Source organism: Vicugna pacos, chromosome 3, assembly GCF_048564905.1.
Source record: "Vicugna pacos chromosome 3, VicPac4, whole genome shotgun sequence".
Classification (NCBI taxonomy): domain Eukaryota; kingdom Metazoa; phylum Chordata; class Mammalia; order Artiodactyla; family Camelidae; genus Vicugna; species Vicugna pacos.
The window spans coordinates 74,099,057-74,125,874 of NC_132989.1; the positions used below are offsets into that span (position 1 = coordinate 74,099,057).

The 26,818-nt window shown below is 36.0% G+C and overlaps 1 protein-coding gene, 1 long non-coding RNA gene and 1 pseudogene across 3 annotated transcripts; 2 read left to right on the forward strand and 1 right to left on the reverse strand.

Annotated features, from left to right (window-relative positions):
* Positions 1–91: 91 nt before the first annotated feature.
* On the forward strand, positions 92–12,049 carry LOC140695663 (uncharacterized). 2 transcript variants are annotated; one of them, XR_012071412.1, is made up of 3 exons: positions 92–193; positions 2,032–2,222; positions 11,807–12,049. It is a non-coding gene; the product is annotated as an uncharacterized lncRNA (long non-coding RNA). The 2 variants fall into 2 exon arrangements; XR_012071411.1 differs by lacking the exons at positions 92–193; positions 2,032–2,222 and adding an exon at positions 8,445–8,512.
* LOC102539200 (FGGY carbohydrate kinase domain-containing protein pseudogene) lies at positions 793–1,850 on the forward strand (annotated as a pseudogene).
* LOC102536530 (general transcription factor IIH subunit 2) lies at positions 2,445–23,449 on the reverse strand. The gene is made up of 16 exons (XM_006197558.4): positions 23,398–23,449; positions 20,047–20,128; positions 19,344–19,421; positions 18,983–19,019; positions 18,672–18,758; positions 17,992–18,042; positions 17,615–17,669; positions 13,407–13,512; positions 12,099–12,189; positions 11,846–11,933; positions 11,260–11,367; positions 9,741–9,804; positions 8,442–8,545; positions 7,991–8,093; positions 5,875–5,914; positions 2,445–4,527 (listed from the first exon to the last, which is right to left on the reverse strand). The coding sequence occupies exons 2-16, from the start codon at positions 20,100–20,102 to the stop codon at positions 4,408–4,410; spliced, it is 1,188 nt and encodes a 395-aa protein (XP_006197620.1). The 5' UTR covers positions 20,103–20,128; positions 23,398–23,449; the 3' UTR covers positions 2,445–4,407.
* Between the last annotated feature and the right edge of the window lie 3,369 nt (positions 23,450–26,818).

Here is a 26,818-nt window from a genome sequence, read left to right on the forward strand (position 1 = left end):
CGGCGGCGGGGAGGCCGAGGGCGGGGCGTCGGCCCGACGGGGCTGGAGGAGGCGGGGATGGACTCCGGGCCGCGGGGGCTGCCGGGAGCCCGTTCCCTGGGCGACGGGGCCCGCGCCGCCGGGCCAGAGCGGCAGAGCCTCAAGAGCCCGATTATTTTTAATATACGACTGTAAATCCTCGTGGATTTTCACGGTAGATATTTGTATTATCTGAATATTATAATACTTTTGTCTTTTATGTCATTTCATTTTGTTGTTGAATTGATTATATTAATAGAATGTTGCTTAATAGCAGTGAATAGATATCCTATCTTATTCTTGATTTTAGTCATTTGCAGATGTTTAGTGGATCTCTTTATCAGTTGAAAGAGCTTCCCTTTTACCCCTAGTGACATGGAAAACTTCTGCATGGCCTTAATTGGAAAAAGGTACAAGTATCACCTTTGTATAGCAAGAAGGGGAAAAAAATCCCCAAAGGAAGAGAAAACTTGGGTAGCCAAAACAAACACAAATGTCCACCACACAATCTGAACAGAGGATTTGACGTTTTGAGTCAAATTTTCAATGACTTATCAACCAAAACATACATACACATAGAGAACAGTATTTAAAATTTAAGCCATTCTAGGTCATAGGTATGTATCTTGTGGCTTTAATTTAATGGCCTATTGGCTATTCGTGTATCTTCTTTGGTAAAGAGATCAAATCTTTAGCCCATTTTTAAACTGGGTTGTTTAGTAGGAGGATTCTGGGATGGTGCTCGCCAACACCAGTGTCCTCGGGGTGGAATGAGCTCCCCCAAATGGCTGCCAGCAGCATCTCTGTCCCCAGGGAGTGATTGCAGCAGATTTGAGGGGTCATGGCCACATCTGTGAGGGACAGCCAGTGACATCATGGCTGGCTGTTATCTGTGGAATATCTTTTTGTCACATGGGGATCAGCACAAAACCCTATTTTTCTACCAGGCGTCTGGGACCCTTATTTCTCAGCCATGGTCCCTACTTCTGACTGCATGAATGTGGTCAGAGCATTACCAGAAAACTGATAAGCCCACATGGGACAGAGCCATGCTTCCTTCCCTGAGCTACAAGCCAAGGCCACAGCCAGATGCCAGAGTGTGTATGTATATTTGAACAGTCACCTGGATCTGATAAAGAAACCTCAGCCTGCAGGCTTCCTCAGTGTTGATTTACGTGTTTGGCCAGATTTCCATGGCAACCGGTCTCCTTTAGCAGATCTGATACTAAACAGCATGGTCACTGGATTGAACATTGTCTCAGGACCTTGATGATCCTGCCGTTCTCCACCTGACCACAGCTGCAGCCTTTGCATTCAGGACTCGCTTCAGTACAGAGGCCTTGGAGGCCGGGTGCTCTGTCAGCACTCTTCCTGTGTGGGGACCTGAGCAAGAATCCCCCTTCTGTGCAAACGTGTGCAGATGTTATTGGCAGGCCCGTGGTCCTGTCACAAGAAGTGAAGTCTGTCCTTGTGGGTGCTGCTCATCTCAGAGCCTATGCCTCAAGGGATGTCACTTCTGTACAGGAGGCCATGCAACAATGAGTGAAGCTGGGAAAATTGTTTCCCAGATGTAAGGATAAAAGATACTATATGACAAGAAATATAAAATATTCCTGAAGTTGGCTGAACACAAGAAAGAGTATGCAGCAATCAAGAAAGGGGACCTAACAGAGTATGCAGGTGCTGATGCCAGGTTTCATGTCATTGCATCAGGGACCTCTGTCATTTCACCATATATTCAGGACCCTTAGGCATCATTTCATCATTTCTGTATTGTCTTTTAATAAAAGAAAACTGAGACATGTGCAAATAGGAGAATAAAAATAAGATTAATTGGGTTGTTTACCTTTTTATTATTGAATTGCAAGAATTTTTATATATTTTGTTAGATGATTGCATTGAAACATATTCTCTCAGTCTGTGAACTGTCTTTTTGTTTCTTATTGGTATCTTCTGAAGCTAGATGTTTTAAATTTTGACAAAGTCTGATTTTAATTTTTTCTTTTATGATAGGTGCTTTTTGTGTCCTAAGAAATCACTGTCTACTCGTAAAGTTATGAAGATGTTCTAAAAATTAATATTTGGATTGTGTAATACCAACTGTTGGTTAAGGATGTATGGAGCAGCTGAACTCTCATATATGGCTTGTGAGAGTGTAAAATGGTATAATTCTTTGGAAAAACAGCCTGGCAGTGTCATGTAAAGTTAAGTATACATTTACCATCCAACCTAGCAATCCCATTCCTATGTATTTACCCAAAAAAATGAAAACATATGAATACGTCAAGTCTTATACAGGAATGTTCACAGTAGCTTTATTCATAATAACCAAAAAAACCAGAAACAACCTCAATTTCCAAATGGTGAATAAAGTATCCATGTAATAGAATACTGGTAGATAGTAAAAAGGAACACATTTTTAAAAATTAAATTAAATCAATTTATTTATTTTTATTTGGGGGGAGATAATTAGGTTTTAAAAATTTATCTTTAATGGAGGTACTAGGGATTGAACCCAGGACCTTGTGCATGTTAGGCATGCGCTCTACCACTGAGTTATGCTCTCACCCCTCAGGAACAAATTATTTATATACACAACATGAATGAATCTTAAAAATATGCTAAGCAAAAGAAAAATTATATATATGTACATATATACTACATAACTCAATTTGTAAGAAATTGTATGACAGGAAAAACTAATCTACAGTGATAGAAAACAGATCGGTGGTACCTGGCGCTAGAAGTCTTAGGGAGTACTGATGGTAAAGGCGCCTACTGGGCAAGATGAAAATGCTCTCTCGATTATGGTTGTTGTTGCATGTATTTATTTGTCAAAAGGCTTCAAACTGCCCACTTAAAATGTGAACATTTTATTGTATGTTAATAACTCAAATTTGATTTTTAAAAATTTCTAACTACATAGACAAATACACTATGTTTAAAGAGACTCTAAAGAACTGAATAAGCCATTCTATATCTGGGATCTGTTTTCTGCAAAGCTACCTGAGTTAATTTTTTTTTTTTAAGTTCTGTAGAACTTTATTACCAGGACCTGTTTTAAAGTAACCTATGTACCTCTGTCATATGATTAGAGGCAGTGGTTCTCGTACTTTAGCATTCATCACAGTCACTTAGAGGACTTGTTAAAACAGATTACTAGGCCCATCCCGAGTTTCTGATTCAATAGGTCTGTGACGGGGCCCAAGAATTTGCATTTCTGATGAGTTCCCGGGTGCTACTGATGCTACTGGTCCAGATACCATCCTTAGAATCACTGATCACAGAGATCCTTAAAAGATCCCTCTTCCTCCAAAGAGTCAAAAATCTAAAATCTAAAATGAATTAAATCTAAAATGAATTATCCCCTAAAAGGATTAAATTCCAGGAAAGCCTGACACCTAAAAGTGAAAGATTATCTGTCCTGATAAGGGATAGAGAAGAAACAGTTCAGGCCAATTAGAAGAATAAAAATAAGATTAATTGGGTTATTTACCTTTTCATTATTGAATTGCAAGAATTCTTTATATATTTTAGATATAAAGTCAGGTAGGGGGAGACACAATACTCTGATTATGTTAAAGGCATCTCCTATAAGCCACAGATACCTCTTGCTGACTGAGCAGAAGGAAGGAAGACAGCAGTTAACCTGGTTACCTAGGGCTGAAATCTGTTTACTCACAAAGAACCATTTGAGTCTAGGTGCAGAAAGTATGACTCCTGGGAGAAAGATCTGTACTTTGGTCAAATTATATCTTAGTGTATGTGTGCACACATGTGCTGTTAAAAATGCATATTCCTGGGCTCCCTCCAAGATTAGTGAATAGACTCTCTGGGGTGGGATTACATTCTTTACTGATAGTGTTCTTCACTAAGAATTGTTATTTATAAAATCATGAATATCATAGTGAAACTCAATCTAGTGATTAAAGTTTGTAGATTGAAAATAAACATACCTTTGCTATGGAAAACAAATTTACTCCCAAAAGGGTTTACCCTAAAAAAAGTTCTGCCTATAATGGTACATCTTCATTGAATCTGAAACACAGAACTCATCATACATTCTCACATTTTTCCGATTACCCAGGGTAGGAAAGTTGAAGACGATTAAGTTAAATAGTCCCAGGGTATGAACTTGAGTGAGACTAACAGAGATAGTTCATTAACCTGAACTATAATGTAAGTCAGACACCAAACCACCAAAATGGCAGTATTAGATAGACCCCATTAAATCAATACTTTACCAGTCATTACAAAGGAAGCTTTAAAGCAAGAGGGCTCTTATATCAGACTTTCCTTTCAAATTGTTCTTCATATTTTAATTGGAGTTTCTTCTAAAGAATCATTGTATTTATAGTTGCAAACTTCTGTGTGTACTATATGCTGGAATCAAATACCTGAAGGAGTTGGAATCTTATGAATACAGCCAGGACAACAATGGAGAGAGTCATGAACAAAAACGTCACAGTCCACACAGAAAACATTTTGGCACACAGTGCAAACATAGACCTGTAGTGAAAAGAAGAAAAGTAAATTTAAAAAGTAGTTTCCAAAAGTTAAGTACAGCATAGCTAGATGATATTCAAGTTGCTTTGCTCTTTTATATCTCTATCACTGTTTCCCCTACTTTATTAGTTCCAATGTACTAAATATTCTCAAATTTAAGGCAATTAATTTTTTTCCAAAAAAGTATTCCTTAGAAATGAGGGAATGACTTTGTTTTTGAGTCCTTAAATTCCCTCGAATTATAGAACACCCTCAATTACTTCATTTTAAGTAACTCTTTGGGGAGGACACTTGAGCTTGAAATTAGTGCTTAGTTTTGAATGCTTACAGAGGTCAAGGAAGGATTCAATTAAAAAGAGAAGCACAAAAATTTAACACAAATTCCTAGGGAATAACCTCACAATTGCAAAAGTTATATTCCCCTTTTAAATAATTTAACCAGTAAAGAATAAGGCAAAAGACATATATAAGATAATAAGAATAATCAAATCAAATGAAAGAAAAATAATATCTTTATTTATATCTACATAGATATCAAATAATATCTGTATCTGTAACTATAGTACAGTATAATATCTATCAGTGTTACATATATAAATACTTGTGCTTTGGGGTAAAATTTCCAGGGCAACATCACATACAGTTTCAAAAATCATTAAATCTCAAACAGCACAGAAGAAAAGACGATGTGTTCTTAAAAATTGTCACGATTCAAAAAGTGGTTGTCATGAGAATGCAGCTACTGATGTCAAAGAGATATGGAAAACTTAATAAAATTGTTTTATGAAATGTGATAGAATAAACAAGCAATCCTTCCAACTTAAGATTTTATATAGTTTGTATAGTTTTAGATACGGACATGTAACTAAATTAATAAAAAATTAAAACTAGATGGCGATCTATCTTATTTGCAACTTTACATAAGTTTATTTATTCAAATTTGCCACCTTCAAAATTTTAAAAAATATTTTCTCAGTGGCACAATGGGGGAATAAACTTTTATCTGTGGATGCCTTAAATGGTAACTTCAAAATGAGTTACAACACAACCTAAAGTACAATATGGAGAAAAAAACTTAGTATTTCCAAGCTAAATGCAGTTTAGCTTGCAAACTGAAGACAGTTTAAAGTACTAAAATATCTTTATAACAAAATTAGAATGCAGAATTATAAAACAACTGTCTGTAATAGCTCCCATTTTCTCTCTCCCTTCTGCTATATGAGACTTGTCTTCAACAATCTGTTGAAAACTATAATGCTATTTCTCATACAACATTTAATATTTAGAAAGTACATGAGGGGGTATAGCTCAGGGGTAGAGCATTTGACTGCAGAAAGTACATGAACTTACATGTTGGTCTTTCAATTCCCCCTGACAGCTGTAACAAAATCTGAAAAAGAAAGTTTAGAAATTATTTTGTTAATAATTCACTCATTAAAGTAGCTCAGAAAAAAACCCAATAAGAAGAATCCTTTAATTAATAAGTACAGTTAACCCTTGAACAAGAGGTTAGGTGTGGCGATTCCTGCAGTCGAAAATTTGAGTATAACTTTACAGTTGGCCCTCTGGTCCTCCAACCCTCCGACTCTCCATATCTGTGGTTCCACATCTGAGGATTCAACCAACTGTGGATCACGTAGTACTGTAGTTATGTGTTTACTGAAAAAATCTGCACATAAGTGGACCCTCACCATTCAAACCCATGTTGTTCAAGGGTCAACTGTAGTTATCTTTACACATAACTTAGGAGAAAGACTTAAGAATATCAGTAATTTAAGAAAATTCCACAGTATATCCCAAAGTCATCTGACAGCTTAAAATACTACTTAAATTTTATTTTCATCAAGGTTAAATACAAGTATGAGTATGCTTTCTTAAGTGGGATTCTGCAAGGGGATTAAGCCCTACAGAAAATGATTTAAATGACTATTTTTCAGCTTTCCCAAAGACAGAAGACAGCTGGTACAAATCTAGATGGATAGGAGAGAAGTTAATTTATCACAAGAATGGATGCCTAAGGGCTTAATTTTCAAGTGTTTTAAAGAGTTGAAAGTTCTCAAAACTTATTACAAAAAAGCAGTTCCCTTCCTACCTACACCACTTCATTTCCAGAGGAAACACTAAAATTTTTACTGTCCAACAGCTCCCTATGCTCATAGTGCTACCTTTTTCATAGGCACTGGCTGTGAACTTCCTACTATGCAAGATGAGATTTTAACCCTCTTTCAAACCTCCTGAACCAACAGCACATATAACAAATGTCATTCTCAATTCTTTCTATGTAGTTGAATCATTTTGGATAGAACAATATTAAATGTTTAGCTTATTATGACTATATAGACATATTTGGCTGAGTCATGCCATACAACTTTTCCTCTCTGTAAAACATTTTTTTCCTGGAGTTGATGACTGTATTGTTATTCACGAGCTTAGTTTTCTATGTAATTACCGTTAACTTAGCCCCAACTGTTCTCTGAAAAATCCAAATATCCTCTTGTTATGTTCAGCAACAGCAGGAATTCTATAGTTTCCATGCTCTGGTGACATCTCTCTTAGAGCATTCTGACCTTCTCCAAGCTGGACTGACTTTCTCTGTATCTGACACGCAAGTGTCATTCTGGGATGTCCCCTTACCATCATCCTACAGACTTTTTTAGCCATTTCTGAATTAGGTAAATGTTCCTATTCTCCTTCATTCATTTCTTCTCAGTTCTTTTGAACCATCTCTTCCACAGCTTCCCCAGGAAGTCTCTTTTTGAGATCTCACAAGTCTTGAAAGTATCTTTATTCTAACTACATTTAATTGATAGCTTGGCTGGGTATATAATTTAGGTTGGTGATAATTTTTACTCCAAATTTTGAAGGAAATTGCTTCTTGTCACCAGTCAGTGTTGTTAATGAGAAGCCAAACACTTTTAATTCCAGGTCACATGACCTAATTCTCCTGCTCCAGAAATGCTGAAAGTTAGTATTTTGCTGCATATTCTGAAATTTCACAATGATACACTCTACTGCAGGTTTGTCTGCCTTCAATGTCAGGCACTTGACAGTCCCTTTCAATCTGGAAAGTTCTTTCCTTCAAATATCCTTGAATATTTCTTTTTCACTCTTCATTTAATCTTTTATCTTTCATATTATTTTGATATTAGGCCTTCTGGATAAATCTTCCAGTTTTATATCATGGAAATCAGCAAATGCTATAAATGAGGGCTTTTTTTTTTTTGAGAGCTGAGTTATCAGTATACCAGCAATCTTAACTATATATAGATGGGTTTAGGGAGATTAACAGATTCCTAGAGATCAAGATCTATTTAATGAGTCATTTCAATCATAACCAAGGCATTCTACATCTCTTCTATATTAGCAATAATTGTGCCCCATTGAATATGACTCTTTTCTAATGTAGTAACAATATATTCAAACATTACTACTTATAACAGATATAAATTAGTCAAAATTCATATACCTCTCTCCATTATGTTCTTCTAAGGGAATTTCTTGAAAGGCATCCAAAGGAAATAAATGATGGTAAGACCGTGCCAAATGGGGTGCAGACACCAACGTAAGACCTAACACATAAAGCAGAGAGACATGTTTAAAAGTCCAAACCTCAAAGATGATGGCTAAAATGTCAAATGATATAACTTAGGCTAAGTATTTTCAAGATTTTTTTTTAGGATTGCAGGCATTCATCTCTTTAGTTTGTATGTGGCCATGAAAGGAGATTCCAGGATGGAGTCTAAGTTCTCTCACTATGTGACCTCTCTTGGCCTATTTGCTTACTTATAAATGAAATAAAATTCTACAACAGAAGCTTAAGCAGAGCTTAACGTTTACATTTATTTTAATAGCTATATAGGTTAGAAGTTATTCAAAATCAATTTACTGGATCAGTAAATGAACAGTTGATTTCTTACCACAGATTTTACATTCAACAGGAAGCTCACAGTACTTTGCCCGACATTGTGGGCAGAAATAGCCTCCTAAGGTAAGTCCTGGCTCAGTGTTGCTATCCAGATGCCTGTGGGGGGAAATATTAACTTTTAAAAAGTGATACATAAAGATGTGAACAGTTAAAGCAAAAGAAAGTATGCTACTCTGTTTTGGGTGCTGGATTTTTTTGTATTGTCTTAAATATGTTGGGGCTTTTTCTGGAATATACTTTTAAGTCTGGCAGGCTGTCCAGAACAGCTGCTAGTCTTGGGTTAATCTGGTTTCATTACTGTGGACTCTATTCAATGCCCGTGGCCTTTCCCCACTAACTGGAGGGAACACGAACTATTCCCTGCCCTGTGTGGGCTCTTGGGATAGTTCTTCTGCTCCTCTCCAGTGCTTCTTTCCCCGGCCTCCAGTAGTTTCCTGACAGAAACGTGCAGATCAGTACTGCGCTGATGACTCATGGGGAAGTCTCTGAAGCTCTCGAGAGCTCTCTGTGCGGCTCTTTTTACTCTGTACTCTGTCCTGCAAAACAGTAGCCACCGCCACCCATCCCTACCCAAACTCTGAACTTTGTTTCTGAACTGAGCAAAACCTCCAGGCTCTGTGTGAGTTTTCCCTCCTTGCATAGCAGCCTGGAAATTCTCTCCAGGCAGCAAGCTGCAATCATCTGTTTCCCTTCTTGCAGGGATCATTATGTGCAATTTTCTTGTCCAATGTCTGAAAACTATTGTTTTGTATATTTTGTCTGGTTTTCTGCAAGGAGGCAGAAGTCACTATTACACCTTTATAGCTGGAAACAGTAGTCTTATTTATGAGTTTCAATAATTACTTTCTTAAATTTAATTTTGTTTTATAATTATGTAAAATGTAAAGCTCCAAAGTTAAAACAAGGTATATTCAGAATAGTCTAGAGTCTATCTCTTTGCCTTTCTCCACACACTAAGTAAACATTTTTTTAATTTTTACTTTTTGTTTCCATTACTATTTTTCTTATTATTATAAACAAGTATGTATATCTATTCAAATCTCCACCCTCTTCTTAGATGATCGGTAGCATACTATACACTTTTCCCCACCTTGCTGTTTTACTTAGTAATATTATCCTGAAGATTACTCCACAGGAGTATATAGTCTTCACTCCTTTCTACAGCTACATAGAAAGTAATCTTGTACAAAAGCCATTACATTTAAAGCCCATCTTTTAAATTTATAATTTATAGGAAGGAATTAACAATGTAAAAACATTTATCACTGACAGTTTCAGGGTTTTTACTTACGCCATGCTGAAAGAGGGTTTTGCATCTTGATCAGACAGAGAAGCAATGGTATGCTGAGGAAATCCTTCATGGAAGAAAATGTATTACTTTCTTTTTCTAAGGAAATAGCAAAATTCTAGGACTAGAAACCTAAAAATGTTCCTACCAGAAAGCCCACAAAGTTGTGCAAAAGTTCTCTTTCCTGTCTTTTAGATATGTTTATTACAGCATAGTCAAACTGACAGCAATTCCAGGTCAGAAGAAAAACGAACAGTGGAGGAAACGGGGGGAAGATGCGTCCACACATGGTGGCCCCAGATTCTAAAGTTCATACCTATATTTTCTAATTTAACAACACTTAGCACATATTGCTTTTTAAAAAGAAAATGTGTATAATTTTTAAATAGTTTGACACAACAGAGGAGTCTATTACATAGTGTACTTTCACTTTATATAAGAATATATTTCTATGTTCAAAATTTGAGAATGCCCAAAATCCATGTAGTTTGTATTCCATATATATTTTTAAATTCTGAAAACAAGTCTAAGAAAAGCAGAAACCATTAAAAATAGAAATTTCAATATATAAAAATTTATAATCTACCTACATATCAAAATAAATAAAAGTAAAGGTAAATGACCAGCTGAAAAAATATTTGCATCAGGTGATAGAAAATGGGTTGATACTCCTAAATGGTTCTAACAAGTCAATTTAGAGAATAAATTACTATAAGTTTAAATAATAACTTTAAAATGAGCTAAGGAAATATATCAGTAAATCAAAAAAGATTAGCCAACATAATATCGAAAATGTATTGAGTGTTTATGTCAATTATGTATTCTAAATACTTTGTATTAACTCAATCCTTGCAACACACAATGAGACAGATACTAATATCATTCGAGATGAAGAAACAGGAAGATGTTGACCAGTACTACAAATTGCCAAAAACCATCTCACTGAGCTTAAAAATGCGTATTAAACAAGGAGATGCTTTTTGTGTTGACAAAGTTGGGCTTTTTCAATTATAAATGCAATAAATGTTTACTATAAAATAATTTTTGGAAACTAGAGGAAAATTTAAAAAAATTTAAAATCATGCAAAACCCATCAATTTCCCTCTCCTCCAAAAAATCACTGTGAGCAATCTGATGTACCTCCTTTCAACCTTCTGTCTTTGCACAGTTTGTATCACACAGCTTTGATCAAATAGTACAATGGAATTTCTAAAATTTCTTAATATAAGAATTTTTCTATAAACACAGTATCTTTATATCTTTCTAGCCTTAACAATAAAAGAAAAAACCAGTAGTGTTCTCTGATAGAACTACAAGTAGTTTTAATTTTTTTACTTGTCTGTATTTACCAAAGTTGCTTCAACAGCATAATTTTCTCTAATTATAAAACATTTAAGTTAAATACAAGAAATTCTTAAATGTTAAAATGATAACTTGTGCAAACAAAAACAAAAAGTCTAGTTTGAGTCAAAATACATTTTTTTAAATGTCTATTTTAAAACAACACAAAATAAATACTTACCCATACGAATAAGTGAGCATTCAGAACTTGAGCTAGCAGGAGGGGGACTAACATGGTGTGTTAGCAATTCTTTGTAATGGCTTTCATCTAAAATAACATGGTATGTGCCTAATAAGACAAGAAGTAAAAGAAAAGCAACATCAGCTTTCCACACATAAGAATGATTATAATTTCTATATCATTCTGTAAAAGCTTTACCATCTCCAGGTGTTCATTTTCAGAATAAATATTTAAGTTAAACTATTTAAAAAACCTTATCTGACTTCTCTAGAAATAAGTATAATTACAATTTAATTAAATCCAAGTTATAAGATCTTTACTAAATATTACCTATAGTGAAATTTCTAGCTTTTCAAGGTATAATGCTTCCTCTAAACAATGACGTAAGTACTGAAAATTCCTTGCATTTTGAGACCCATTTTATAGCATTAATGATACATTTAATGTGACTAGCCATATTTTAGACTTCAGGACATGAACTGATTTAAGTTTAGCAGCTTAAAAACAAATGAAAACTTCTTTATTAATAAACTGTTACTTTTTACAGATTAACTATGAGGAAACATTGACGATTCTAGACACATACCACCAGTTTCACGAGCAAGTATGGTGCAAACCCGAACCTCTGCAGACAATCCAATAACAGACACTCTAATTTTAGCCGCCTTTAGGGTCTTTGTAAAATCCAAGTAAATGGAGGGTTTTGAGGGAAGAAAAAAAATCAAATAATTAATGTGTTTGAAAAATAGAATGCTTTGAAGACTAGTAATAAATTCACTACATAACTCTTCTCAGAGTTGTAACTTTGATTTTAAGTATGAAGAAATTATTGGTTCCACCTTGATTAGATCATAGATATTAGATGGATCGCAAGTTGTGAGGCTGCTGAAGATGATTAGGACTTCTCTACTTGTATGTCCAGGCATGTGTCTGAAGAAAGATAAAATACATTCCAATTAGGTATAACAATTACACTAATAAAAAATTTATCCAGAAAGAAGAGCACACATGGTTTACACATTTAGACCACAGAATACCTTATTTGTTTCAAGACTGCAAAGGAATGGATTGTGAGTATACTCTAAACGCCTTAAGGTAAATTTTTCTAAAATTAGTTACACACTTAAAAAAAATTCATCGATTCACTTATTCATTCAATAAATGTTTATTGAATACTCTAAGTTTCAGGGGTAGAGTAATAAACAAGACTAACAAGGTTCCTGACATGAAGCTTATGTTCTAATAGATTTGTTCCACACAAAATCTAAAGTGTACATTGGAGAGTATGACAATACCACACAAATCAGCTTTAGAGTGCACACATGTGCCTTAAAGATAGTAACATACTTCTTTTTTAAACACTATTAATTTAACCTCATGGTGATTCAGAGTCATAGTACTCATAAACATGAAGGTTTATGTACCATTTAATTAAATGATGGCTTATGGGATTTTAAGGTGTGATGAGCTGTTCTCCTCTATACCAAATAAAAGATTTCTATGCTTTTTGGAACAATTTTATCAATGATTTATAGTTATCCTGCTTACACTTTCGTAGGCTCACCTTTCACTTGTGAATTCTGCTAGTGTGGCTACTTTTATTATGTGTGTTACTTCTAATCTACTTCAAAACTAGAAAAATATCTATTATATAAAGGTATAAAAATCTGAGTCAAGACAGACTATCCAGGGATAACATATATAAGCTCTAACTATATTGAATACTTTCCACACAGCTAAACTTGCTGGAAAAGTGTGCTATTAATTTAGACATGTGTTACAAACTAAGCTAATAAAAACCAATAAATGTACAACAAACTCACAGTTATTATACCACATGAAATTCCACACACAATCAGTTTTCAATAGAATATGTTTGTCATCATATTTCTTTTGTACTGCTAATATTGCTACAGTTTTAATTATATTTTTCTAAAACCTTTAAGGATATACCTCAGTAACTAAAATGTAAAATAAAAATTCCTAACCAACACCATACTATACATTATAAATGACACTACATATTTCTCTTAATAACAATTTCATTGTAGCTGGGTTTATGGAGATGCAAATTAACATATTATTGTTTCAACTTAACTCATTCAAAACACTTTGAAATAAATTATAAACAAATGTAAAATACAAACTTTAGAGTTTGCATAGCCATGTTTAAGGAGTTATAAAGAGATGGTTCTCCATGGCAAGTCATGTCTACAGCTTTCTTCAGAGATGTTGTATGTTTCCTCGGGTTTCCTAAAATAGACATGGAATAATCTACTTTTAATAAAAATCTATATATACATTATGGAAATTTGCCTTTCTCCCAAATTTACGTATCTGTGATGTTACACAAAAGAATTCCCTCAATTTATATTTTTAGCAAGTTGCACTTTTATCAGAAATGTTTTGCTATATAGTTCCACTCATACTGATAAACAGAATACAAATAACCTCTTTTTGTCTATTAGCACACATTTTAAATAATATTAACCAAGAGTGCATAACTTTTTACTTTGCGTATTTCCCACTTCATCATTTTTTATATGTTTACATTTTAGCATGTGTGAAATCATGACGTGTGTTACAATCCCTGGCCGCCAGAAGCATGAGTGACACAGCTCTCACTGCTTGCTCATGTACAAACCTGTGAACGCTACTGATGTGCTGCTGCTTCAACTACCTAATGTACATTGTTTGTGCTACTCACGTTGAGTTTAACTGCAATTTAAAGTGTTTTTAGAGCTTTTTTTTTTCCAGTAAGCAGCCTGAAGTGACCTTTGAAAATAGTTCACTGTTCTCTTGACCCAGAAAACCCCACAACATCATACAAATCAAGAGGTTCAAATCTTCATGTTTACTTTAAGAACACTCGTGAAACTGCCCAGGCTGTTAAGGGTATGCATATCCAAAAAGCCACCAGGTATCTGAAGGATGTCACTTGACAGAAGCAATGGGAGCCATTCTGTCATCACAATGGTGGAGCAGGCAGGTATGCCCAGGCAAAACAGGGGGGCTGGGCGCAGGGTGGATGACCCAAAAAGAGAGCTGAATGTTTTTCTGCATATGCTCAAAAATGCAGACAGTAATGCTGAACTTAAGGGCTTAGATGTAGATTCTCTGGTCATTGAGCACATCCAGGTGAACAAAGCCCCCAAGATGCAGCGCAGGACGTTAAGAGCTCAACCCTTATGTGAGCCCTCCCTGCCGCACTGAGATGATCCTTACTGAAAAACAGTTGCTAAACCGGAAGAGAAGGTTGCACAGAAGAAACAGATTTTCCAAAAGAAACTGAAGAAACAAAAATTTACTGCTAAGGAATAAATTCAGCAAAAAAATAAACACAAACCAAAGTAAAAGCAGAGTGTTGGCTGTCTTAATTAGTTTATTTCTAATGTCACCATACACACAAAAAAAGTGTTTTTAGAAAGATTAATACAAAAGGTTATATTTTTATATAGAAAAGAATGGAACAGAACAATGAGGCATAAAATTGCTATCAGTGAAGCTAAATTCATTGATAGAAGAATGCCTGCAATTCAATACTTTCCTTCAGGGGGGAAATAATGAGCTTTATATGAACTAAGGAGGATTTCCACAAATAAGCAAAACTGTGTTATCTTCTGTTACTGAAATAGCATCTGAAAAGACTGTCTATCTCATGTTAAGCAATACAAATGAAAGGAAGAGAAACTGCCAAATTCTTTAGAATAGTTGGCAGCCATGCCAAATCACCAAGAAGCTGGTACGAACAACTCACACATCATTTGACATTGTGTCAGAGGTTAACTGCTAGAGTGTTTCCTTCTTGATGGCTCATAAAATAAAGATACCTTACAAATGGCAGAATCTGAGAGTCAATGAAATATGGTATTCTTCAGATATTTCCTATTTTAACATCGTCCTCTTATTAATTAACAATAATGAAAACATCATTGATTTTATCATATAGCATAATTCATCAAACTATTACACACTGTTGCAAACAGTGTATTTGTACAGTGAGGCTTCTTCTTCTTTCATAACAATTCCTAAGTATAATTCCAAGGAACATTTTCATGGCTCTTTCCCAGAAAATGTTAAATTAACCAGACTATCAGCACTATTAGTGCCAGTTTCTCCATGGTTCAGTGAGGCATATACTATTGAAACTTCATTTTGCTCACTTAAATATATATAAAATAATAAAATGTCATTGAGTGGACTGTTTTTTTTTCTGCTCACTAGTTTGGCTAAATATTCTTTTTAATTACTTAGTTTCTCTTTTTATTCTGGTATATGAATTAGCTGTTGTCTTTGCCCATTCATCTACTTGGAGCTTCTTAGTGTTCTTATTTATCTGCATACATTTTAAAATATTAACCATTTGCCATATTTAATATACAGTGGACCCCTGGACAACAAGAGTTTGAACTATGCAGGTCTACTTATATGCAGGTTTTTTTTTCACTAAGTACATACTACAGTGGTAAACGATCTGTAGCTGGTAATTCACAGATGTGGAAACACAGTCAAGTTATACAGAGATTTTCAAGTGCACAGAGGGTCAGCTGTATATTGCAAGTATTTATTCTTGGAATTACAAAATTTTGCAAATGAAAAGTACCTCAGTAAGTCCAAATCCTTCATTTCATAAGTGAGAAACAAATCTAACAAGTTAAATGACTTGCCCAAAGACATAATATGCCTACCCACAGGCAGGACCAGCACTCAAACCTCGATCTTCTGGTCCTCTGTCCACTTTTCTTTCTACCATATGACACAAAAATTTTTTTCATCTCCTATTGGGTTGTGAGTATAGGGAAAAAGCATACTTATATTACTGTCAGTGTGGTTTATAACTGATTCTAACCAGAGGGAGAGAGGGTACCTTCAAGATGCCTACAAGAATCTCCAGAGGATTTTTCATCTCTGTGCAAATGGCTTCCCTGATACCCACAGAACACTACTATTAATTCGGAGAGGTGGGTGCAAGAGGGTTGGCCCTACATTGTTTCCTTAGGGGAACCATCCTTCCCTCATTGTATAATAATCCAGTTACACCATGTGGTTCTGTGGAACTCACCCTGCTTCCATCCTGCTCCAGGCACATGTAATCCAGGCCTACCAACTAAACACCTTATTCCCTTGCCACTTTGACTGCTCATGGAGGGGTAGATCATTATCAGGGTTAATAAGAGTCCTCTCTGGAACTTGTGCCGAAGCCACAGACTAGGAAGGCTATGTAGATTTGGGGCTATTAATAGACATCTTTTCACCTCTCAGAAAACCTATCAGAGAATAGGAAGCCAGACAGAGCCAGGACCCCTGGAAACAACGATTTGTGAAGTCAGCCCACCTTTCAACATGAGTCAGTAATTTCTCCTTGGCTTTTAAGCTAGCTTGTGATTTTTTTTATTACTCCTAACTGAGTTTGTTGGATCAGCCCAGACTAACACATATTTCCTTACTGCCATAGTGAAATACTACTAATGATGAAAGTAAATCTCCTGTAAGGTGAGGATGAAAGGTTGAGAACCACATTTAAGGAATAGAGTATTTCACAGAAAATAAAATAGAATTAGTGATGTAAACTTGTAACAGCACATATACCAACGCAAATGAAATCCACATTATTATCTTTTATGAGACTAAAATTCAGTTAGCCATGTCATGCAAGCAGAAAATCTAATCATTAACAACAACTACAATTCAATATTTATACTTTGCTCTTTAGAGGTTCAGTTTAGAAAAAATTAATTTTAAGACTAAGTGGATCTTCTGAATGGTTACAATAATTTTATCTTGATACTTTCAGGATAAGAATAAACACATTTACATTCATGTAATATTAGTCACCACAGTGCAAAACTCAATTTAACTCACAGACATAGAAAACAAACTTATGGTTACTGGGGGGGGAGGGAGTGGGAAGGGATTAAACTGGGAGTTCCAGATTTGCAGATACTAACTATTATATATAAAATAGGTAAACAACAAGTTTATACTGTATAGCACCGGTAACTATATTCAATATCTTGTAGCAACCTCTAATGAAAAAATATGAAAACAAATATATATATATGTATGACTGAACTACTGTGCTGTACATCAGAAATTGACACAACATGGTAAACTGACTATACTTCAATTAAAAAAAAAAGCTGAAGAATAGTATTACTGTGAAAAAAAAAAACCCTTAGTTTAAAACAGGTTATCTTAGAGACCAAGAGTTTAATGGGGTTTTTTTTAAGTGTTTTACCTAGAGAGCACGCAGGAAGGCTTCATTTTACTTATTAGGCAACCTTATGAACAGGGTTACAAGCTTGGGTAAATAAAGCCAAGTCCTTGACTGCTATAAAGGTAATTTGATGCATACCTGAGAGTTCCGTCAGTTTTTCAGCTCTTTTACCCTTTGTTACAATGATTCCAATCTCAAAATAAAAGCAAAAATGATTATTACTTTAACAAATTATTTCTTCTTGATAAGAATGTACATAATAAATTAGTAATTACAAAAGGAATAAATAATGTGAGAAATTTTTTTTTTACTGTGAGAAACTTTTGACGTAAATTTAGCAATGGATTCATTGTACTTTAACTTTAGAGTTGTCTTTCTTTTTATTGATAAGTAAACTTGTACACAATTGGATCACTTAATAATTCACAGAATATATGCCCAATGTTTTAAAAATAAATTATACTTGGCAATAACATCAGGATTTGAATTCTAAATTCCATCACTTATCTACATACCTGACTAATAGGATTTTGATCAAAATATTCCTCTACGAAGTATTCCAGCAACTGTTTAAAAAAAAACAATAAGGAAATACTAGATAAGGGCAAAATAACAACTTGTGAAAGTTACTTACGAACCACTGCTTCTCATGATTTTCAAGCTTACCAATTTTTTAAAAATGTTCAGTAGTAAAAATATTAAATAAATAAAAAGGAGAATATTAAATAAACCAGCATTTAAGATGGTAAGTGATGAGATAGGTTTGAGCTAAGCCTTCAAATATGGAACCATTCTGACATGCAAGACAGAAACAATCCAAACAAGGAACAGATCCAATAAAGACAAACAGGAGAATGAGCAGTATTGAGGATGAGTATTAATAAATTAGGAATACTCTGAATGTGTTTGTAAGCTGAGGAGATCGATTCAAGTAAGTCAAAGGAGAATGGAGATTCAATAAAGGAAAAGGATAATTGACAAAGCAAGATCCTAACATAGAGCATAAGGGTAGAAATTCAGGGGATAAATAATGAGCTATTTTGGTATATCATTTCTGTAAATGATTTGGTAGCACATCTACTTGGTTATACTTTGTATTAAGTTAAAAAAAAGATTGCATTCTTTAAAAAAAATTCCTTTTATAATTCAGCATCCTTCCTCACATTTAGCATAAATTAGAATGATTTTAGTATACCTTTAAAGTACATGTCAGTCTATTCGGCTTTAAATCTTGGTCTTCCATTGTTCTTGATCCATCTACTACCACATAAAGATGGCGCATCTACCAAAAAACAAACCAAAAAACCCACACAAATAAGACCAATTTTCAGATACATTGTTGACCAAGAAGTAAAAATAGCATTTAGTATTCATAGTGTACACATGTATTTTTAATATATTCTCTTAAAAACTTTGTTGTTTTACTGTTGTTTATTCCATCAAGCCAGAATGTCTCTCTAATCCAAACTAGTTCTGTACCAGTAAAGGAAGAAAAGAATAACTTACCATTCCAAGTCGAACTTGTCCATGGTGCTCAAATACCCTGTTGAAATTACGCAAACATTTTAATGCAATACCATATACTACCTGAAAAATCATTACAATTTATCAATTACCCTGTATTTTTCTTAGTGAAGTAAATTATTAACTTATGGGATGCACATAATTATAGGCAGTTTGGATAGTCCCTGAAGACCAATTTCCCTGCTGAGACACAGGTTGCTGGTTCCTGCCCCCTGTTTTAGAAAGCTACAGATCAGTTTCCCTGAAACACAGCTAAAATGAAGTACTGAGGAGTGGGCACAGGTGGACAGAAAGGCTGAAAGGAAAATATTTTACCCCTTGTAACAAACAAAAGTTTACATACCTTTTTCTCTTTGCTTTGAAGAGAATGTCTTCTATTGTAGCTTTAAGTGATCCTGATTCATCTTCTTTAAGAATCTCCCTATAAGTAACAATTACTTGTTTGAAAAGATAAGCTAAGAATTCATTAACCCAAGAGAAACAAAAACATGTCCACACAAAGATTTGCACCTGAATGTTCACAGCTGCGTTATTCATAACAGCTAAAAACTGTATACAATCTAAATGTCCATCAACTGGTGAATGGATGAATAAAAACATGGTACAGCCATATAACAGAATACTATTCAGCAGTAAAAAGGAATGAATTACATGTTACAACAGGGATGAACTTGAAAATAGTATGTTTCGTTAAAAAAGTCAGACACAACTGACCACACACTATATGATTACATTTACATGAACCGTCCAGAAAGGGAAAGCCTAGAAACAGTAAGTACATAGATTAATGGTTGCCTAGGGCTGGAGGTGGGAATGGAATTAACGTAAATGGGCATGGGGGATCCTACTGGGGTGCTGAAAATGTTCTAAAACTAATTTATGTTGATGAGTGCACAACTGAGTAAATTTTCTAAAAATCACTGAATTATACATAGGAAACAGGTAAATTTTAACATGTGTAAAACATACTTCAATAAAGTTGTAAAAAAAAATAAAGTTGTAAAAAAATGTCTAAAAGAGAAGGGAGAGTAAAATGCCCTATTTACCATGTTCTTTCATAGCCTCCTTCCCATCGCTTAGTTCTTTCAGGCTCTTCATCCATTTTTTCTTACTGTGTTACTCAATATTCTGCAAAAAATCATTAGATTATGAGTTTACTGAAGATGTTTGTCACCAAATGCATATAACTAAAATTTAAAAGTAAAGAGAAGTAAACATGCAAAGTAAAAAAACCCAGAATGCAGTTATCTTATTCTTTGCAATTTTTTCAATAATTGTAGTTAAATGAAAATACTTTAAAATCCTCAGAAGTTTGAGATTTGCAAATATTAACTAGTATATATAAAATAGATACACAATAAGTTTCTTCTGTATAGCACAGGGACCTATATTCAATATCTTGCAGTAACCTATAATGAAAACGAATGTGAAAACAAATATATGTATGGATATGTATGACTGAAACATTATGCTGTACACCAGAAATTGACACACTGTAAGCTGACTATACTTCAATTAAAATAAATAAATAAAATAAAACCACAATGAGATACTGCTGCTCATCTATTAGGACAGCCAAAATTAAAAAGGCTGACCATATCAAGTGCTTCAGGGATATGGAGCAACTGAACTCTCATACCCTGCTGGTGGGAATGTAAACGGGCACAAGTTTGGAAAACAATTCAGCAGTTTTTCTTAAAACTTTAAACATGTGGCTAGTATATGATCTAGCTATTCTTCTTTTAGGTATTTACTCTAGAAAAATGAAAGTCTATGTCCATACATTTGCCTATGAATATTCTTAGCAACTTTATCTGTAATAGCCCCAAGCTTCAAACAACTCAAATGCCCATCAAGAGTGAATGAATAAAATACTGTGGCATATAATCTATATAATGGAATAACATTCCACAATAAAAGGACTGAGCCTCCGATACATGCAACAATGTGGATGACTCTCAAAAGTTATACTAAGTGAAAGAAGCCGATTTTAAAGAGTACACACTGTGCAAATCTATATATGTAAAATTCTAGAAAATTCAAAATAATCTACAGAGCTAGAAATTAGATTCTTGGTTGCCTGGGGATGGGCATATGGGGACAGAAACACAAGGTGGAGCTGGAGGCCGGCATTAAAAAGGGTCCTGAGCAAACACTGTAAACTAGCTATACTTCAGTTAAAAAAAAAAAAAAAAGAAAGAATGAAAAAGGAAACAGGAGCAAGATAAAATTTTTAAAAAAAGTCCTCATGGAACTCTTTCCCATCCCCAAGAAAGAATATGAATATTTATGCTCAAATTGGGCGCCAAATGAAATAAGCATCTCTTTACAATATTAAAAAAAGCAAAAATGTATTAAGGATGTGTCATAGGACAGGACCATAGAATTATGGGAAGCGGGTACAGGTGCAGATGATGAGATTCAGCACAATTGATTATTATAGTTGAGTGACAGACACAAAGTGACTCATTGTTTTACCTCTCCACCTTTGAGTATGTGTGAATTTTCTCATAATCAAGTTTTTAAATGAAATTTATTATACTCATAAATGACAATGCTTATGACTCATGATTCAAAAAGATAACACAATATTAAACCTACATTATACCCTCAACTATTAAAAGAAAAACGAAATATTTAGTAATTCAATAAATAGGACAAATAGTTTCAACTGGAGAACAGGATTAAGGATGATCGGTTTTTTGCTTCTTTATTCTTTTCTGTATTTTCATATTTTCAATACGAATATGTATTCCTTTAATAGCTGGAGATAAAATTGGGAAGAATCTATTAATCATAACCAAGTAATAAACATCTCCATCACAACCACATTTCCACCCTCTCCAATGGAATCTCTCTCCCCATCCCACATTCTCACTCTCAACTTCTTCCATAAACGAAGGAATCCTAAGTGCCAAAACGTTAAGGACAAAACAAATCCTATCATTGGCAGGGGCAATGATTAATTTTTGTGTTGAGGACTATAACGAAGACTTCAGCCACCACTTATTTCACTGTTTCTATAGAAAAATATATTTAAAAATCCAAATAACCGGCCTATAAATGAACTTCTGGAATTAAAATCTACTGAGAAGTTGGAGACTGCTTTTATGGCATCACAGCTTTCTCTGGCACCTGCGAGAATCAGATATTATTTGCTGAAGTTCTGTGTGTCTCTCACTGAATTAACAAACCACTCCCTGGTGCTGGGAGAGATTCACTTGTTTCAGGAGATCTGGGGACCCATTTTAGTATTCTGAAATAACAAAAACTGATTTAATTCTGAGCTACATCAGCACACTATGTTGGTGCCTTGTAAGTTTAATGATGAGTGCAGCAACATAGCATATAGTCACTAAATTGAATATTTTGATGTTCCTGTGAGTGTTTTTGTATTTATTGTGAATGTCAAGAATCAGAAGCTTACATTATGTTCTCAATGTTTTTAAACTCAAATTCTTAAAAACGTGGCTACTGCTATCCTTCACATCAGTACTTAAGCCATACTGTATGTTTAGTTTATTATTTTTAATTCTCTGAAAGTTCAGAAATAAAGTGAGAACTAATTTGGGCAGAAACTACAAGGGAGAACGCCTCTGGTTCATTGCATATAAGGACTTCTTAATTAGAGCTGCTTGCAGTGGGAAATTACAGAGACAGAGGTATTAAGATTCCCGTAACTGCAGGTGTTCAAAGGGAAGCTGGATGTTTACAATGCAGGCTGTTAACAGAGAAGGGATTTATGTAGCCTGGAGGAAGATGTATTTGGTGACCTCTTTGGTCAGCATCTTCAACTGCCTATGGCTGCCCAATATTCCATCTTCTTACAAATATCACTGATTCGTTTCCTGGGAATCCAACTCCAGAAAAGCCTCTTCCCCCAGGTGAAGCCTGGTGGTGTGATTCCTTCCCCTGAGTTCATACTGCTACATGCAAACAAATGAGATCTGCACCAAACATTGCAATTTACGAAGCTTTCCCTCGCAGCTCATCCTGCCAAGCGCTGTGGACAAGCAAAGGTGATAACAGCCCTGCTTTTCAGGTGTGGCACTCAAGGTCCAAAGGCTGGTAACTCTCTTGAGGCCACAAAGCTGGAGGCTGGTCACAAACTATAATCCAGGACCACAATTCCCCAAACCCGCGCTCTGCTTAGGGAAGGAGAACCACTCGCCAGACTGCAGCCCCAGATGCTTCTATGCAGCTCCCTAAACGGAAATTGTCTTCCTCCCCCTCCACACGTTCCATCACATCCTCGTTCCATCACATTCTCATTCCCTACGACGCCGATCGGGGCCATTCGGCCTCCGATCCTGGCCGCGACAACCCCTCCCGCCGCCATGCTTCCCAGGCAGTGGGTCCCCGTCTTGGCTCCGAGCAGAACTCTACCGCGGACTCACCGGTCCTGCCTGACGCCGCTCTGCCGGAAGTCCCGCTCAAGCTGCTCTTAGAGCTCCGCCGAAGTCCTTCCGCCGCGCGCGGCGGAGACGCAGAAAGGTTCCGGCTGCTGTGCGCAGCAGCTCCGGGAGCCCCCTACCCGGAGGCCGTGGCAACATTGGAACTGATTTAGGGTGCAGGGAAGGACCTCCTGCTGCCTTCCAGCTGTTCACAGAGAGGCGGGAAGAGTGGTAGCCATTCGGTCTTGGAAAGTGAGAGGCCGTCCCTCCGGGATCTGAGGACTTGATTTTATTTTTTCTCAAAGGTTGGCATTAAGGAGTGACCACAGCTGCGGCGTCCTCTGACCCAACTTGCTGTGTTAACAGTTTTCCGAGACTCTTCTGAGGCTCCTGCCATTCATGCGACAAATATTTATTGAGCATCTACTTTGGACTGATACAGTTCTAAGAACTGAGGAAATAGTAATGCAAAACTGACAAAACCCTTGCTCTCATGACAATTATCAAGGAAAAAATACTGTATCAAATGATCGTGCCATAGAGAAAAATTAAGCACCGCAGGGGAGAAGAGTTGCAGTTTAAAATAGCGTGGTCGGAGGAGCCCTCATCTAGGAGACAGGTAAACCCTGACCAGAGTGAGGGAGGGAGTTCATCTTGCTGACAACTATGTAAAGATCTCTCCAGGGATAGGGAGCTGCAAGTGCAAAGGCCCTGGGGTAGAAGCACGTTGGTGTGAGGGATGGCATAGGGAAGCAGGGGATGAGTAGCGGCTGCTGAAATCAGAAGTGGTGGGCTCTAAGCATTGTAAGAACTTTAGAGGCATGATGATAGCTTGGACTAGTGAAGTATGGCAGTGCAGCTAGTGAGAAGTGGTTGAATTCTCAATCTTGTAAATATGCTGCATGTATTTTATGAAAAAAAGTCCAATGACTCCAAAGTTTTTAGCTGAGCAACTGAAAGGTTGAAGTTGCAATTACTGAGAGGATGGGAGGGGGTGGTAAGATCAGTTCAATTTTAGACAAGTTGTTTGAGATGCCTGCTAATACATATGGAATGAGAAATGGAGAGGCAAGTTACCCCCAGATCATCAGAACAGGGTTATGCCCAGGAAAGGAAAAGGAAAAAGGAATTGCAGGAGCTGGCGTCTCTTTGCTTCCCCATCACCATATGTTGTCTATATTACTTTGCTGGTACCAAAATCTTTGCATGTATTCTGCCCCCTTGAAAGCATAAACAGAAACCATTCTACATAGTAGTAGAAAGAGCAGGCTTGAAAGAAAAATCAGGCTCAGCCACACTAGCTTGGTGACCTCAAGCAAGTCACAACCCAAGTCTGATCTATAAAATGAAGATATTCCCACCTATCCTATAGGGCTTACATATTAACTAGTGGCAACTGCATAACCAGCTCTTTTTATTTCCTCCCAGAAGACAAGGTCTTATTGTTTAGTTCTGGTATTGTCTTTAAAAAGAGGCTGGAAAATTAGCATTGCTTATGTCCAGTACTGGTTGGCTTCTGTCTTTGCCACTCCTCCTCGATCTTTGACTGCTTTACCAGGACTCATACACAAACTCCACTTTTTCCTTCTTTCCAAAAACTCCACAATTTTCTCTCCTTCTGTCGTAACTGGCCATACTATTCCAAGATGGGATACATACCTTTAGGACAAATAACCAAAACCCCAAGCCCCACGTTTCTCATTTATATTTACTATACATCTGTCCAGGAAGGCTTTATGAAAAACCAGGAAAAGGACAGAGGACTCTCCAATAAATTTAAATTAAAGCATATTTGTGCTTCAGGAGGCTGAATCATTCAAGCTTTTCCCACCTGTAAAGTTTACTCTCCCTTGAATTTACTTCAGTCACAGATCTTGACTGAAGTAGGAATGGTACTAAGGCAAAACAAAACATGCATAAATCCATGGTAATCTTTTGCCATAATTATGACACAGTATTTTAATTGTGTACAATGATCTAACCTAGCCAAATGTTTCAACTTGTAAAACTAAGGAACAACTATAAAAGAACGGAACAATCTGTTCTCTGCCCATGGGTGGCTGGACACAATCCATGGAGTTCGGAAGTTCATGAACAGCTCAGCCAGTGGAATCAAGCTGAAATTCAAAGTGTACAACTCCAGAGACTGTGTAAGGTGAACCTGCCAATTGTGATAACATTCTCAATCATTCGAGAGACTCATTAAAACCTCCAGAATTGCTTATAACAGTATCTGATAATCTTTATTTTGATATATAAACTCTGTACTATCTCTTAAAGTCCTTGCTCATCATCTCTAAAAAAATCACAATGCCAAGCCTAATGCAGTTATCTGCCTAAAATTCAAAAGAATTTACACAGTAAAGCTGCACCCAGCATACACCGAGCATATAGGATTAGGACACTACATGTACTTTTAGAACCCAATTTGCTTTCTAAAAACTTGTTTAAAGTCTCACTGTTTGGCTCTGGGAAATAGGTGTCACTGGCCAGTTACTGCTTTCTGACAAAACTACCTTCATCACGACCATGAGACGAGGTACAAATATCTTTCTTACATATAAGCAAACTGAGGTACAGGAAGGCTAAGTAATTTGTCCAAGGTCACACAGCAAGTAATTGCTGGAGGGCAAATCAATGGGACAACATGTGCAGGAAAAGCAAGTGGGTCCTGTGGCAGCAACCAGAATTTTGGGGACCTGGTTCCACATTTTGTTGCTGTCACAAAAAAACATGGTTGTGTGTCCATGTTATTTTTCTAACTCCCAAGTCACATTATTTTAACACATTTTCTAAATACTGCCCAAGTTACTTCGGCATTTTTGTGATAACTATCACCACTAGAAGAAATGTTAACATGAAACACGTGAGGGATGATGTAGTCCTCCATTTAACTTACTCGTCTTTTCACATAAGAAGAGACATGGTATAGTGTAGTAGAACCATGAGCTGCCAAGAGACTGAATTCTGATTCTCCCAGATGAGCCTTTGAAAATGTCAGGAGGGGAGACACTTCCATCCCAGTGCTGAAGCTGGGAGAATGTCTGCTTCTACCCCAACTGAAGCTAAGGGCCCTGGAGCCATGATTAAAGTACTCTTCAGCCCTGACCCTTCTTTACACCTGCATACCCATTCAGGCCTTCACAGATACTTCATATATTCCATATGAAGCACTTTATGTTAACCAAAAGTAGTTAGCCCTTGAACAAGGAGAGGGTTAGTGGCACTGACTCTCCTAGCAGTCAAAAATCCACATACAACATTACAGAGGGCACGCTGCACCTGTGGGTCATGTAGTATTATAGTACAAGTTAAGTGAAAAAAAATCCACATCTAAGTAGACTTATGCAGTTTAAACCTAAATTTTTCAAGGGCCCACTGTACTTAAAATGCACTAAAAATTATAATAGGATTATTTTGTTAA